The 15,049-nt window shown below is 32.9% G+C and overlaps 2 protein-coding genes across 2 annotated transcripts; both read left to right on the forward strand.

Moving 5' to 3' along the window:
• On the forward strand, window positions 1-6,020 carry LOC8267734 (magnesium transporter MRS2-4). Its single transcript, XM_002530623.4, has 4 exons — window positions 1-571; window positions 2,380-2,828; window positions 3,992-4,273; window positions 5,477-6,020. The coding sequence occupies exons 1-4, from the start codon at window positions 220-222 to the stop codon at window positions 5,753-5,755; spliced, it is 1,362 nt and encodes a 453-aa protein (XP_002530669.1). The 5' UTR covers window positions 1-219; the 3' UTR covers window positions 5,756-6,020.
• A 3,374-nt stretch (window positions 6,021-9,394) lies between these two features.
• LOC125370287 lies at window positions 9,395-11,252 on the forward strand. The gene is made up of 5 exons (XM_048375299.1): window positions 9,395-9,661; window positions 9,764-9,939; window positions 10,018-10,142; window positions 10,343-10,743; window positions 11,055-11,252. Exons 1-5 carry the CDS (start codon window positions 9,395-9,397, stop codon window positions 11,250-11,252), a joined length of 1,167 nt encoding a protein of 388 aa, XP_048231256.1.
• The last annotated feature ends 3,797 nt before the right edge of the window (window positions 11,253-15,049 follow it).

Consider the following 15,049-nt stretch of genomic DNA (forward strand, 5'->3'; position numbering starts at 1 on the left):
AAAAAGAGAGAATCTCACACAAAGGAAGTGAAACATTTAATGGCAGAAATTGAAGCACAAGAAGAAGAAGAAGACGACTCCGACTCCTCTTACACCACCACCACCACCACCACCACCACCGTCCTTCTCCATGGCCCACTAATCTTCAGACCCTAAATCCAAATCAAGGTTTCGAAAACAAGTGCAAAAAAGAAAGAAAGAAAGAAAGAGTTAAGAAAAATGGGGAGGGGATCGTTTTTCTTTTCAAAGAGCACGAGACGCCGATTAAAGAAGAAATCGGGCCCACCATCTCCACCGACACCGGCTCCTCCTCCTCCTCCACCGTTCGGAGCAGCATCGCCACCTCAGCAGCAATTAGTTGAGGCTAATAATATTAATAGTAGCAATTTAATAGTGGGGAAGGTAGTGAAGAAGAAGGCAGGGGGGGCGAGATTGTGGATGAGGTTTGATAGATTAGGGAATTCGGAATTGATGGAATGTGATAAAAGTGTAATTATAAAGCGCGTGTCTATCCCTGCTAGGGATTTGAGGATTCTTGGTCCTCTTTTCTCTCACTCCTCTAATATTCTTGGTAAAGTTTCTATCTTTTTTCTTTTCTTTTTCCTAAAGTTTGCAATTTGGTTGCATTGAATTGTTTGATGTTTGATTGAAATTGTGAATTGAACATTTCTTTTGATAATTGATGTTGTCACATTTATTAAACTCTGATTTGAGGTTTTAGATTTTAATTTGATATATGGTTTGGTTTTTGTTGGATTTTAGCGAATGTAATCTTTATTTTCTTTATTGTGTGTGTGTTGTTTTTTTTTTTTTTTTTTTGAACTGGGGAATTCGTTCAATACTTTGACGACTTTGATCCTTAGACTATTAATGTACTTATACCTGTCCCTCCTCTTTCACCTGTTTCTGGTTTCTTATTATGATATTTTTAGAACTTAGGTTGCTTGTTGTTTGCATTGCGCAGTTGACATGCTTAGCTTAGCTTGTGCTTTGTTTGCAAGTTCTAGCCAAGTAGGATTCTTTTCTGAAGATACTTATGTCTGTTACAATATAGAAATTTCCCTGTTTTCCTTTTCTGCAGTTATGCTTGGAGTTGCTACTTTATGCAATTATTATCTGGGATTATTTGTGCTTGAAAAGTAGAAAGATTGCAGGTTGGAGCCACAACTTAATTTTGTGGCTCAAGTTTGCAACTTGGCAATGAATTTGTTCAATTTCCTTAGAAACTTTAACTGGATCTTTTAATTTTTTTAACTGTTTAACGGGATAATATAGTACTTAACGTTTCTGTTTTTCTGACTTTTGGTGCTTTTTAAAGATACAAAAAGTGACTAAATTATCTCATCATCAAAATTTAGTTGGTAGAACTCCATTAAAAAAACAAAGAACTTATTTGATAGAACTTGTGTAAATATATTTTGGTCTCTGACATGTATTATTGGGTTCATATGAAAATTGCTTGGAGCATGTGCCCACTTCGTTAAATGAAATTTCACTATGTCAAAAACCAAAAGCGTAAAAAGCTATTTTGTTTATTTAATTAATGATCACAAATTCAAAAGTCTACTGTTAGGGTCAGGTTTTGACTTTTGAATTCTTTTCTTATCCTGCTTATGCAAATTAAGAAAAAAGAAGAAATTTATGATTTTAATTTTTAGAGATTTTGATTAATGTATAACTTTAACATTTAAAACATTGAGATGATCCACACCTCACGAGAACAGTTAACAAGAATAATAAATGACAACTTTTTAGAACTCTTCAGATATATGTTATTTTTTCCGTCTGCTTCAAAATGATCCAGTATAATAATTTATATAATAATAAATAAAAGTTGAGCAATTTGGAAAGATTAAAATACTGTTTGATATGTTCAAAAAGAAAACTGTATAATATAAGGACTGAATAATTACAGTGCAATTGAATTTAAAGTTTAAAAACTAAACTGTATATTAATTCAAAATTTGTTCTGAATTTTATTTTAATTCTTTAATTAAAAACTAAAATATTATATATTTTTAAAATCTCAGGGTTGTAGACTTTAGTAACTTTTTTTAAATAGTTTAATAGCACATGAATATTGTTCAAATTTTCTCACATCAGTCAGCAACTCAGCGTCTATTGAACACCATATGGCTTAAAGAAGCAGCTAGCTTTGAGCCCCAAAAACTATAATTTCACTAAAATTAAGCACCATGGATTCATCTTTTTGTTTTGTGTTATATATATATATTGAATAAATTATCACAAATTCAAGAAACAATGATGTCTCTTTCTTTTTCTTTTTTCCTTTCCCTTGAGTGTGGCTTTCACCTTTTTACGTCATTTATATATGTTAGAGAAATGGGGTAGAGCTTACAATTTTTCTCCTCTTTGCAGCCAGGGAGAAAGCCATGGTTGTCAATCTCGAGTTTATAAGGGCCATAGTTACAGCTGAAGAAGTCCTGATTTTGGATCCTCTACGCCAAGAGGTCCTTCCATTTGTGGATCAGCTCAGGCAACAAATACCTTTTAAAAGGCCATATAATGTACAGGGAGCAGGCCATGCAGAATCTCAAGATAATGAAATGCGCATTGCAACTGGTGGGCAGTGGCTGCCTGTTCCAGAAGCTCAAGAAGGTTTGCAATCTGAGCTTCCATTTGAGTTTCAGGTTCTGGAGATTGCATTAGAGGTTGTCTGCACCTATTTGGACTCCAATGTGGCAGATTTAGAGAGAGATGCTTATCCTGTTTTAGATGAACTGGCCAGGAATGTTAGCACCAAGAATCTTGAACATGTGCGAAGTCTGAAAAGCAATCTCACACGTCTGCTTGCACGTGTGCAAAAGGTGTTTTGGATTAATACTATCCCTTTCATTCTCCTGGGTCTTGTTCTTGTGCATGCATAGCATAGATATCAAAATATAAACTTGATGTACAAGACCATGAGCAAGTTTCGGATGCCTTCGGCTAAACAGCTGCTCTACAGATGGCATCTATTTATTCTACATCTCTTATTAAGAACTGCATATAAATGCACTTGATCTCTTGGTCTAACACGGTATATCATACACTATTTTGGGCTTAAATCTATTTATATTTTTGGATTGTACTTATTTTGTGTCTACTCTTCTTGATGTTTATTTCTGCAGCTGTACAATACATTTGAAATTCCTTATCAGTTGAAATTATCAAATCCATTATTGAGAATTATGTAACTATCTGTGAAGGAAGTTGGGATCCCAGCATGTTGCGTAAATTATAATTTGTTCTGGCATGTTTAGAAGAGAAAGTCTTTTCCTGAAACTTGCCATGGACAGGACTTCCGATTCTGGACTTTTCTTCCTCTGTATAGTTAGACTTTTCTTGTGAGGCCTTGAAACCATTTGATTAATAGGACATTTACCATTGACACATGATAGAATAAGGGGGCATCCTCTGTTGCCTTCTTTTGCATCTGGCAAATTTTCCCTTCTCTATGAAACTTAGGATTGTGGTTCTTGGCATTAGTTTTAGTTATTTCACCATGGATTAAAGTTAGGAAGTGTATTTTTGGGCTTGGGAGCTGGATTAGAAATACTATCAATGCATCCTGATATTATAGATGTTACTATTAGTGCAAGAACTTACTTCTTTAATCTTGCTTTCCCTTTTTCTCTATTTGCTTCAATGTTGGGAAATCTTATGCAGACGCCTTTTTTAAGTTCATGACTCAATTTTCGATCTTTTATTCTATTCTCCTTTCTGAAACCCTTTTTGTGGCTAGTGAAAAACCTTTTATTAATCCTTAAGTTGATGAGCTTTCTTAAATCCTGCATGTACTTTTTTATTTTCCATGTTAGTTATAAATTACGGTTTACAATATGATGACTTTGAGAGGTAGAGTTTGCTGTGAAATGACTTTTATTTGTGAAACAAGCATTTACCTACTTAAGGATGCAATGGCTAATACTTTCGGATAATGATTGGTTTTTGTTGCATTTTACTGAGTTTCAAATCTGCTGTATATCAGGTGAGAGATGAAATTGAACATTTATTAGATGATAATGAAGATATGGCAGACTTATATTTGACGAGAAAGTGGATCCAGAATCAGCAATCTGAGGCTTTATTGGGAGCTGCAGCTTCGAATAGCATCATCACTGCTACCCCTCATCTCCCTCGCCTTAATTCTAGTCGCAGTGCAAGTCTGGTTACTGGCAGCATTTTGGATGAAAATGATGTGGAGGACTTGGAAATGCTGCTCGAAGCTTATTTTATGCAGTTGGATGGAACGCGCAACAAGATCTTGTCTGTAAGTATTTTGCCTAATCAACTAGAGTGTGAGAATCCTATAAATGCCAGTTATATACCCATTGCTAGAATTCTGGTATGGCTTAAGTAATCATCCCTATTCATATGAATGACACATTTTCTCATGCTGTTACATTATACATACATTCTGATACAGTTGCGGGTTGATATATACATATCATCTGCACTTTGGGGCTAATTTAGGCTTTATACAAGTTACAATATAATTTATTGAATTTGAGTGCCATGAAATATTTGTTGGGTTAATATCACTTCTTTGGCATCATGCAAAAGTCAAACAGTAGATATACTAGAAATTGGGAAAGAGCAGCTAGCTTTCGGAAAGGATTAATCAGCCCGTCTAGGAACCCCTTTCAATTTAACTGAGTCATCTCGTGATGATATTCACGCTCGAGCTTATACTAGTTATTTTAATGGATTTGGTTCAGTTCTAGGAAGCTGGCATGTATTCTGGTGGCCTTGGAAACTTACAAGCACAGTTGTTATATTTGCGAATGATGCACATAATAGTACGAGTAGGAAACATGTGGCAATTTAATCTGTATGCAATTTTGATTTCAGAAGCTTACATGATAAAATTGTTAACTTTAATATCTTGCATATTTGGACATCTATAGTTTGCAACATTACTTTTTCATGTATATAAGTCATTATTGCATGTTTAAACATCATTGTAGTATCACATTTTATGCTTGATTACTATTTAATGGCACTAATAGCTATTGTTGCGTGGTATTATAATGATCATGTACATGCATGTTAAAGTGTACATTGTAGTGAAATGACTATGTACTATTGTTGATGGTGTTACTGTTATTATTGTGTTAATGAGGGCTTTTGAGTTTTGGAATGCTGCATTGAAATGTAAAGTTTGAACAAATATTAACTTGACAAATGGTTGTGATTAAGCTCATTCTCGCACTTGCGGCTCAATGATGGAAATTTTAGTTTAAAATAAATAATTTTAACTTAACTATTTATTTTGAGGATTAGATATAATTCTTTGTATTGCGAAGTCTTGCCATTTCTATGGTCGATTTTACAATCCAAGCTTATAAAAAGGCGAGTCTGACAACCTCTTTGGCGCTTCAGAAAATTTGGATTGCACAAGTTCAATATGTTGATTATTTTATAGTTCATGTTCTTCAAGTTAACTGGAATATAACCTTTAGTGATTATTCAGGTTCGTGAGTATATTGATGACACCGAAGACTATGTCAACATCCAACTCGACAACCAGCGAAATGAACTCATTCAACTTCAGCTGACATTAACCATTGCATCATTTGCTATTGCAATGGATACTTTGCTGGCATCTTTCTTTGGCATGAATATTCCTTGCCGATTATACGAGATGGACGGGGTATTTGGCTACTTTGTTGGAAGTACCTCAGCAGCATGTTTCTTGCTTTTCATGCTTGTTCTAGGGTATGCTAGATGGAAGAAGCTGCTTGGTTCATAAGTCTAGCACATTTCTTACAGTAGCATGCACAGGAGTTTGGGTCTCAATACAGTTATTGGCATGTTAGTCCCAGTAAATGAGAAGTTTATACTTAGGAGATGGTGCATTTAATTAACTTTTGATTTCTGTACATGAATTATACTGGATGTTATATTTGTGGAAAATGAAAACCTGTAAATTTTCCCTTTTCTTTTAGATGATGCCATATATTAAATGTTGTAATTTATAAAATACCAGGTTATATTAAAAATTTGTTAGAAGTATATATTGATGACCCCTTGCATATTAAATTTGACCATCTTTCTCTGTGTGGTGTCCAATTTCTTAGTTAGATTTTGACTGAGATTAGGTATCATATAACAAATTAAAGTTTTTAAGAAACAACTTGAAACATAGGAACAACATTTAAAATTCAGCGATTACAGATGAAAATTACCCAATTATTCTAGGAAAATTCCATTCTCAGCCCCTTGCATTTTTTCTTTTACTTCATCCCTTGCACTTTTACTTTTCGATATTTTATTCTTACATTTTTATTTTGGTATACATTTCATCATTGCTTAACCGACCATTGGAGCGTGTATTACAAACAAAGTTAAATAAGAGTCGTGCAACATAATAGTTAATAGGACTAAGTGGAGGTGATATGTAGTCATGAATAAGTAATATAAAATTATTTAAAAACATAAAAAAGAAAGGCAAGTTAGTAATTCTAATTGTTATGTTAGTGTAATCCTAAATACTATTCGAAATACCAAAATATGAGCCCTAAACCTTAAATTGAAGAAAATGAATCCTAAATCCCTAAATTGGTTTTATAACTAAAATCATCAAAGCTGAAACCTCTTTTCGCCTTGCTTGATAAGATCGAAGTATATATTTTGGGAAGGCCACTATTTAGTCTGAATATCGAAGAGAATTGCTAGTGGGTTTGATATTGTCAGAAAATAATCTTTACTGTCGTTATTGTGGTAGACCTGGTTCGCTAAAGGTTAGTCTTATTTTGTTTAATATTTGTTTTATATTGTCTCAATTATGGTTTGTGGTCCCAGAGTGACTTATTTTAAAAAGGAAAGCGATTAAAGTCTGCATAAAATATTATTTTGCTCACCTTTCAAAGAAAAATTATTTATCTTTGTGTTTTCTTATTTGTTTATGCATGTGATACACTGTTGAGTATTTTGTTATTGTTTTTTAAATTGAACAGTATTAGGGATATGTTAATGTATTTAATGCTTTTGTATTCCAATCATAGTTTCGTTTAAACACTGATGCATTTTCATTATTTATTATAGCTGTGACTGTAGATAATATTGAGCTAGTAATTTATCATGGGGGTTGTATTGTTAAGGGAAATGTTAATAAGTATGTGGGTGGTGAAGGAAGAGTAGTTAAAGACTGTTTTGAACTTGACTTACTATCTTTCTCCAATATAATGAGTTGTGTGAAGGGTTAGGTTATACTAAAATATCTGGGTTGTTTTTTAAGAAGAGAGTGATGGAGAGTTTATTGCAGTTAATAATGACAGTGAAGTTTTACAGTGTTGTAACTCTGTTGGAACTGGGAAAGAATTAAGGTTTTATATTGAGCATGTGAAGGACATTAATATAGAGAATAAGGTTATAGTAAACATGTCTCAACCCTTTCTACATGTACTAAATACTAATGGGGTGGGTTTAGACAATGTTACAGAAGGGTTGTGTGCTGAAACATTTGAGCTTAATGATGAGGATGAAGCATGTCTTGAATTTGTACACCACCAGACCTTTAATGAGATATATATGAATGTTTCATATATGATTGATGATGAGGATGAGGAGTTGGAAGAAGCTAAGGAAAAAGTGAGATAGTCTTGGTACATACACAAACCAAAAGGAAAAAATGAGAAGGTTGGGGAACAAGGTGAGAAAATACTTGTTGATATTATTGATGATGGTGATGAGGTTATAGATGATGATAAGGTAGCTGACATTGATGAAGGTAGTGATGGAATGGGAGCGTGTATTATAGCAGTTCAGATGCATCTGGAAACCTTAACCAAAGGTAATGAATTTAATTCGAATCAGTTTGTTGTTGGAACTGGACTTTGTGGTCAACTTATAAATCTGGCTTATTTTGTTATTGTACTAACCACTATTTTCTAAAAGATATAGCTTTTAATTTTTTTTTATTAATCATATATATTTCTTCTTTAACAGTCTAATGGTTAACATATCACAATTCAATTTTTGAGTTTTAGATAACAAAATCCATTAACACATTGCAAAATCCATTACAACCAACACATTGTAACATGAACAACAAAATTTATTTGCATTAGATAAACTAAATCCCAAAAAGATAACAGAATTTTAGAGGTAAAATAAACCCCTAGCAGTGCAATCACAACAACTACAAAACTCAGAAAGAACATCATACTGCTGGAATTGTCAATAAGAGAAGAATCATCGGGTCAAACCATTAGCTGTCACTTAACTAATTCCTCTTATTATGTATTTCCTTGTATTGGTTATTCCTTGTATAGATACACAGATAGCTAGGTTTTCCTTATATAGCTGTTAGCTCTCTATGTATATAACTAACATGTAATACGTAATGATAGTGACACATCTTTCTTCTTTTCTTCAATCTTGACATGGTATCAGAGCTAGGTTGAGAAAATTATTAAATTTGTTTCTTTGCTACAGCTATTTTATAAATTCTTTTAAGAGTTTCTTTTTCAAACATCTTTTAGAGGATTCGATATGGATGCAACCAAGAGTGAATCCATCTCTGTCAAATTTAATGGCAAAGATTATGCTCTTTGGGAATTTCAGTTTCAGATTTTTATTGAAGGAAAGGGACTTTCTACCATTCTTGATGGGTCTCAAAAGGAAGAAGGTGATGCAGAAGCAAAACGCCAATGGAAGACAAAGAACGCTCAAGTTATTACCTGGATATTAAACTCAATTGAACTGGATATTGCATTAAGTTTGAGGCGCTTCAAAACAGTTGTTGCAATATGGAATCATCTTAAAGGAGTATATTCTCAGGTAAACCAAGCAAGGCAATTTGAAATTGAATATGAACTAGCAAGTATCAGTCAAGAGGGCAGAGATATTCGAAGTTTCTATGTTGAAATCATGAAATTGTGGACTGAACAAGATATGATATTTTCTTGTTCAATCTCAGATACAGCTTATGCCGAGATTAAGAAACAAAGAGACCGTGGAAGGATTACGCATTTTCTCATGAAGCTACGCGAAATCTACTTTAATTAATCGAGGTGATTTGACTATGGAATTTGTGCTTGGAGATTTGATCCGTGAATAGTCAAGGCTGAATACACAAGCCCAACTAGATACTAAATCTAATTCTGTTGATGCAATTTTTATTGTTTCACGTGGAAAATTCTAATCAAAACCAAAGCAAGGAGGCAAAGAAGATACTCGTTGTAGACATTGTGATGAACTGGGGCATATTCAATCTCATTGCAAAAAGCGCAATATTTGTAATTATTACAAGAAGCCAGGCCATATAATTCTAGATTGCAGATTATTGAAAAAGGAGCAAGGGTCATATGTTTTTGTTACCATGAGCAATGATAAAGGAAAATCAACTCCCAATGAGAGTGATCTCACGCCACAAGCAGTATAAAAGATGATTCAAGAGACTCTGCAATCAGCTCTTCCATGTGCTATTTCTTCTGCTTTTTCTGTTGCCGGGTTATCATGTAAAGGAATCAAATGGTTTCTTGATTCAGCTGCCTTTAATCACATGTCTGGACAAAAACATGTTTTTTCAAAACTTAAACCTTATCATTTAATACAAACCATTGTTACTGCTAATGGAAGAGAATTACCAATTGAAGGGATTGGCACTATATGTCTGACCGATAAATCCAAAAATTCTATTTGTTTGCCCAATGTTTTTTTTGTTCCTCGATTAATTGCTAATTTGATCTCTGTTGGATAATTGACTGATCAAAATTGTTTGGTTAAATTTTCCTCTCTTGGATGTGATGTACAGGACCTTCGAACTGGTCAAGTGATCATGAAGGGGCATAAACAAGGACGCTTGTTTCATCTAGATTTGGTAAATGAAAAGAGTTTTCCAACATATCTTACAGTCTCATTCTACACTTCAACTGCTAATAATACTTGGAATCTATGGCATCGTCGTCTTGGTCATCCGCATGCTAGTAGGTTAGAATATATGTTCAAGTCTAATTTTCTTCCAGACAAATTGAATGTTAAGTCTGACTTTTTAAAAATTTGTCAAAGTTGTGTTATTGGAAAATTTGCAAAGTTACCTTTTGCTTCCAGTACTACGGAAGTTAATGAACCTTTTTATCTTATACACTGTGATTTATGGGGTCCTTCACTTGTTTTGTCAGACTTGGATATAAGTACTTTGTCCTGTTTATTGATTAATATACACGTTTTACATGGGTATATTTCTTACGATCAAAATCTGAATTGGCTAATATAGCAAAAATATTTTTCACCATGATTGAAACACAATTTGACAAAACAATTAAAATATTTCATTCGAATTCTGGTGGAGAATTTTTTGCTTCAGATCTTATTAAGTTCTTTCATGAAAAAGGAATTGTAACTCAACAATCTTGTCCTGGGACACCAGAACAGAATGGAGTAGTAGAACAACAAAATCGCCATGTTGTGGAAATTGCTAGAACTCTTTTACTTGAATCTTGTGTTCCTCCTCAATTTTTGGTCGAAGCAGTGCATACTGCAGTTCATCTTATCAATCGCCAAACCACTTCCACACTAGGAAATCAGTCTCCATATTATTCTCTTTATCATAAGTCTCCAGATTATTGGCATCTTCGTATCTTTGGTTGTGTGTGCTTTGTCTTGATTTCTCCACATGAACGAAATAAGCTGACTGCAAAGGCTTCCAAATGTGTTTTTCTTGGTTATAGTAATACTCCAAAAGGCTATGTTTGTTATGATTTTCAAAATAAAAGAATGCGTGTCTCTCGTCATGTACTTTTCTTTGAAAATGTGTAATTTTATGGTACTCTTCTATGCCACCAGATTCTAGTTCGTCCATTTCTTTTTTACAAAATTTTTATGACTCTTTTCATAATGATCCAATCAATGATAATGAAGCAACTATTCAGCCTACTCTTGATCATGATCCATAAGGTCCTCATTCAACCTCTTCCATCACTGCTCCACCACAAAATTCACCACCCTTGAAAAGATCAAAACGTTCAAACTTTAGGAGACCTCCTAACAGGTATACTTTATTTACTAATCTTAATTCTGTCAAGATTCCTTCTACTTTTAATCAGGCATCAGACCAAACATGTTGGAGAAAAGCCATGGAAGACGAACTTGAGGCATTGGATGAAAATCATACATGGGATTTAGTTCCTCAACCATCAAACACTTCTGTGATAGGAAGCAAATGGGTTTATACTATTAAGGTTAAAGCTGATGGTACCTTAGATAGATATAAAGCTCGTTTAGTGGCCCAAGGCTATAAATAGGAATATGGGATTGACTATGATGAAACATTTGCTCCTATTGCTAAAATGACGACTGTTCGCAGACTTTTAGCTATTGCATCCTGTAAACAATGGCCATTGTATCAGTTAGATGTGAAAAATGCTTTCCTCCATGGAGACTTGAAAGAGACAGTTTATATGAAGTGTCCTGGATACTCTCTTGCTGATCGTAATCTGGTTTGTAAACTCAGAAAATCTCTATATGATCTGAAGCAAGCGCCTCGGGCTTGGTTTGAGAAATTTTATTCTACCATTTGTGCAGTTGGTTTTCAGCAGAGTCCTAATGATCCATCTTTGTTTACTCGTCACTCTCATGCTGGTGTTGTGATATTGGTTCTTTATGTAGATGACATGGTCATTACTAGTAGTGATGAACAAGGAATTATAAATTTTAAGAAGCATCTCCATGACTCTTTTCATATGAAAGATCTCGGCGTTCTCACTTATTTTCTTGGCCTCGAAGTATCTTACTCTTCTAGTGGCATTCTTCTTACTCAATGCAAATACATTGATGACTTGCTAAAAATAACCAATTTAACTGATAATAAAGTTTGCTCCACCCCCATGGAGCAAAATTTGAAATTGACACGTGAAGATGGAGCACTTATCTCGGATCCTACTTTGTACCGCCGGTTAGTAGGCAGTCTTATTTATCTCACTATCACACGAGTTGATATCTCCTTTGCTGTACAGGTTGTAAGTCAATTTGTTTCTCAACCTCGTCGGTATCATCTCTCAGTTGTTCATCGTATTCTTCGCTATATTAAGGGTACTTATGACCGTGGCTTATTTTTTCCTTCAAATAATTCTCCAACTTTGACAGCATATGCCAGGTATGTTGATACTCGATGTTCCACAACAGGCTGGTGTGTATTTTTGGGTGCTTCTCCCATTTCCTGGAAGTGTAAGAAGCAGGCGTGAGTGTCTAAATCATCGACAGAAGCTGAGTATTGCTCAATGTCTTCCGTTAGTGTAGAGATTTTATGGCTTCAATGACTCCTTGCAGAACTAGGTGTTCCTTGCTCACAACCTATCACTCTTTCTGGAGACAATACTAGTGCTATCAGCATTGCAACAAATCCAGTACAACATGAAAGGACTAAGCATATTGAGGTGGATTGCCACTACATTCATGAATTGGTTCATGATAAAATTCTACATCTTGTCCATGTTTCTTCTCATGATCAAATTGTCGATATATTCACTAAGCCTATGTCTTCAGCTCACCATGCATATCTTACCAGCAAATTGATGCTTGTTGATAACTATCATCAATTTGAGGAGGGATGTCAATAAGAGAAGAATCATCGGGTCAAACCATTAGCTGTCACTTAGCTAATTCCTCTTATTATGTATTTCCTTGTATTGGTTATTCCTTGTATAGATACACAGATAGCTAGGTTTTCCTTATATAGCTGTTAGCTCTCTACGTATATAACTAACATGTAATACGTAATGATAGTGACACATCTTTCTTCTTTTTTTTAATCTCGACAGAATCCACCTTTCTTGATTTTCTTAGTTCATCATATTTGCGTTCACTACATTCCGGCTTTTCTTTCAACAAATCGATCTCCATAAACAACAGACTTGATTCTTCTTTGAGCTATTAATTTTCTACTTTTAAAATATGATTTACTTCCAATAGTGCCTCTTTATGTTCCTTGTACACCTTCATATTTGTCAATCGACATTCTGCCCTTACATTTACTTCCCCAGCTAGCATTAGAGCTTTATTCCTTTCGTTCATCAAACTAGTCATTTCCCTTCTCATATCATTCATATAATTCTTTTTGTACTGAGTCAACTTTCGATCAATCCATATTATAAAATCACAAACTTGTTCTTATATAAGAGTAATAAACCCTTAAATTAGACATAAAATCAAAATCTAATTAGGAATAAAGGAGAAAACATGCATTGGTAGATTATATTAAAACGGGGACAGGTATAGAACCTCCTCCTTGGGTTCCTCTCAAAGGAACAAATTTGAAGTCAAGCTTCGAAGCCATACCAACACGTATGTATGTCTACTTATGCGTCCATTTCTTAATTTCTTACAAGTTCAAATGAGAAAACATATAAAACACCTTTCCAATCTTACAAAAAGCCTAAGTGCATATATAATGAGATATATATACGTTAAATCAATTTCAAAATACAGTTCTTTTAAATCTTAATGATACGACATTCTCTTTTTACGTGTTAGACCGATGTGGACAGTCATTTGATAGAAAATTGTTTCGTTACCACGCTCTGTCAAGCAAGGACGAAATGTATACCAAAATAAAAGTGTAAGGATGAAATATAAATAAATAAAAGAGCAAGGGGTAAAGTAAAAAAAGTGCAGGGGCTGAGAATGGGTTTCTTCATTATTCTAATAATATTTAATTTTACAAAAAAAAAGGATTAAATATTTTAATGTTCTCGGGTTTTTTCATATTACACTAGTGAATCTTTCTACTTTTAATAATTAATTTTAATATCCCTCTCATTTAATGAAATTACATCATTCAGTCCCATAGTCAACTGTTGTTTTTATCTCAAATACCAGCTATACTTTTATAAATAGAGATATTTTAACGTTTTTAAATTTTATTAAATTGTACTAATATGTCTTTTTTTTTTCAATAATTAATTTTAATACCTTGATTTTCTTTAATTTCTCACATCAAATAATAAGGAAAAATTGTACCTTCTCCCAAAATCATATAAAAAGATCTCATAAGATAATATGTTTTATAATTAATCAAGTTAATTAATATTAAGTTAAGTTAAAAAAATATAATTAATTACACTTTTTTTAATATATAAATAAATTTTAGAAGAAGTATATGTATAAAGTTTAGAGTTGACTATCAATGGTGATACTAATAGAATAATATTAATGAAAATAAATTAATATTTTAATTATGTTTATTATTTATATTTAACCGAAGGATTTTATAGTTTAACATAATAAACTCAAGATGTTAAAATTAGTTATGAAAATAAAAAGATCTACTAATATAATTTAGGAAAAATGTCAGCAAATTACCATTTGATTTAACGTATTATCGCTTTAGAGTCTTTGGTTTACTTTTTTTTTTTTCACTTTGATATCTTGTGAATATGATTGTTAGTAAATGATGACCAAATTGTATAACACCGTTAGCAAGTGCTAACGTGGCAGTTGGAAGAACAATAGTTATTGTGTGTCATATCAGAATCTCTTAAACGTTATTGTATAATTTGACATTTATTTGCTAACGGTCATATTCACAGGGTACTAAAATGAAAAAAGAAAAGCAAACCATAAACTTTAAAATGAAAATACCTTAAACCATAATATAGTTTAATGAAGTAGGTTTAGACAAAACTCAAGGATGTTAAATTTTTTAATCCATTAGGGGTATATTAGATATTTTATTCACATTTAATGTCTATTTTTAATCTAAAGACATAATAATTTAACGGAATTTAAAGACAAAAATATCAAAATAATTATGAAAAATATAAAAATCTACTAGTATAATTTAATATAATTCAGAAATATTAATATAATTAACCTAAAAGAAATTTGTGGGAATAATAAACAATTCATCATACAAAATGAATATTTATTTTTAACATGAGTATTTATTTTTAACACTCGCTGTAAAAATGCAAATTTTCCTATTAAGCATAAAATTATTTGAATCTACGATCTCCTTTCTACTAATAAATCCCTTTATTATTTAAGTTAGATATTAAGTAATAATAAATGTTATTTCATTTTATTTTCTTTAATTAGAAGGGGG

The sequence above is a fragment of the Ricinus communis genome, chromosome 6 (assembly GCF_019578655.1).
Source record: "Ricinus communis isolate WT05 ecotype wild-type chromosome 6, ASM1957865v1, whole genome shotgun sequence".
NCBI lineage: Eukaryota > Viridiplantae > Streptophyta > Magnoliopsida > Malpighiales > Euphorbiaceae > Ricinus > Ricinus communis.

Bases quoted from the DNA above. Each gene is read 5' to 3' on its own strand.
- LOC8267734 (XM_002530623.4), top strand. From the start codon at position 220: ATGGGGAGGGGATCGTTTTTCTTTTCAAAGAGCACGAGACGCCGATTA. The intron at 2,829-3,991 runs GTGTTTTGGATT...GCTGTATATCAG, and splicing joins TGCTTGCACGTGTGCAAAAG to GTGAGAGATGAAATTGAACA. The intron at 4,274-5,476 runs GTAAGTATTTTG...GTGATTATTCAG, and splicing joins CGCGCAACAAGATCTTGTCT to GTTCGTGAGTATATTGATGA.
- LOC125370287 (XM_048375299.1), top strand. From the start codon at position 9,395: ATGATTCAAGAGACTCTGCAATCAGCTCTTCCATGTGCTATTTCTTCT. The intron at 10,143-10,342 runs GTACTTTGTCCT...TTCATGAAAAAG, and splicing joins TTTGTCAGACTTGGATATAA to GAATTGTAACTCAACAATCT. The intron at 10,744-11,054 runs GTACTTTTCTTT...ACTTTTAATCAG, and splicing joins GAATGCGTGTCTCTCGTCAT to GCATCAGACCAAACATGTTG.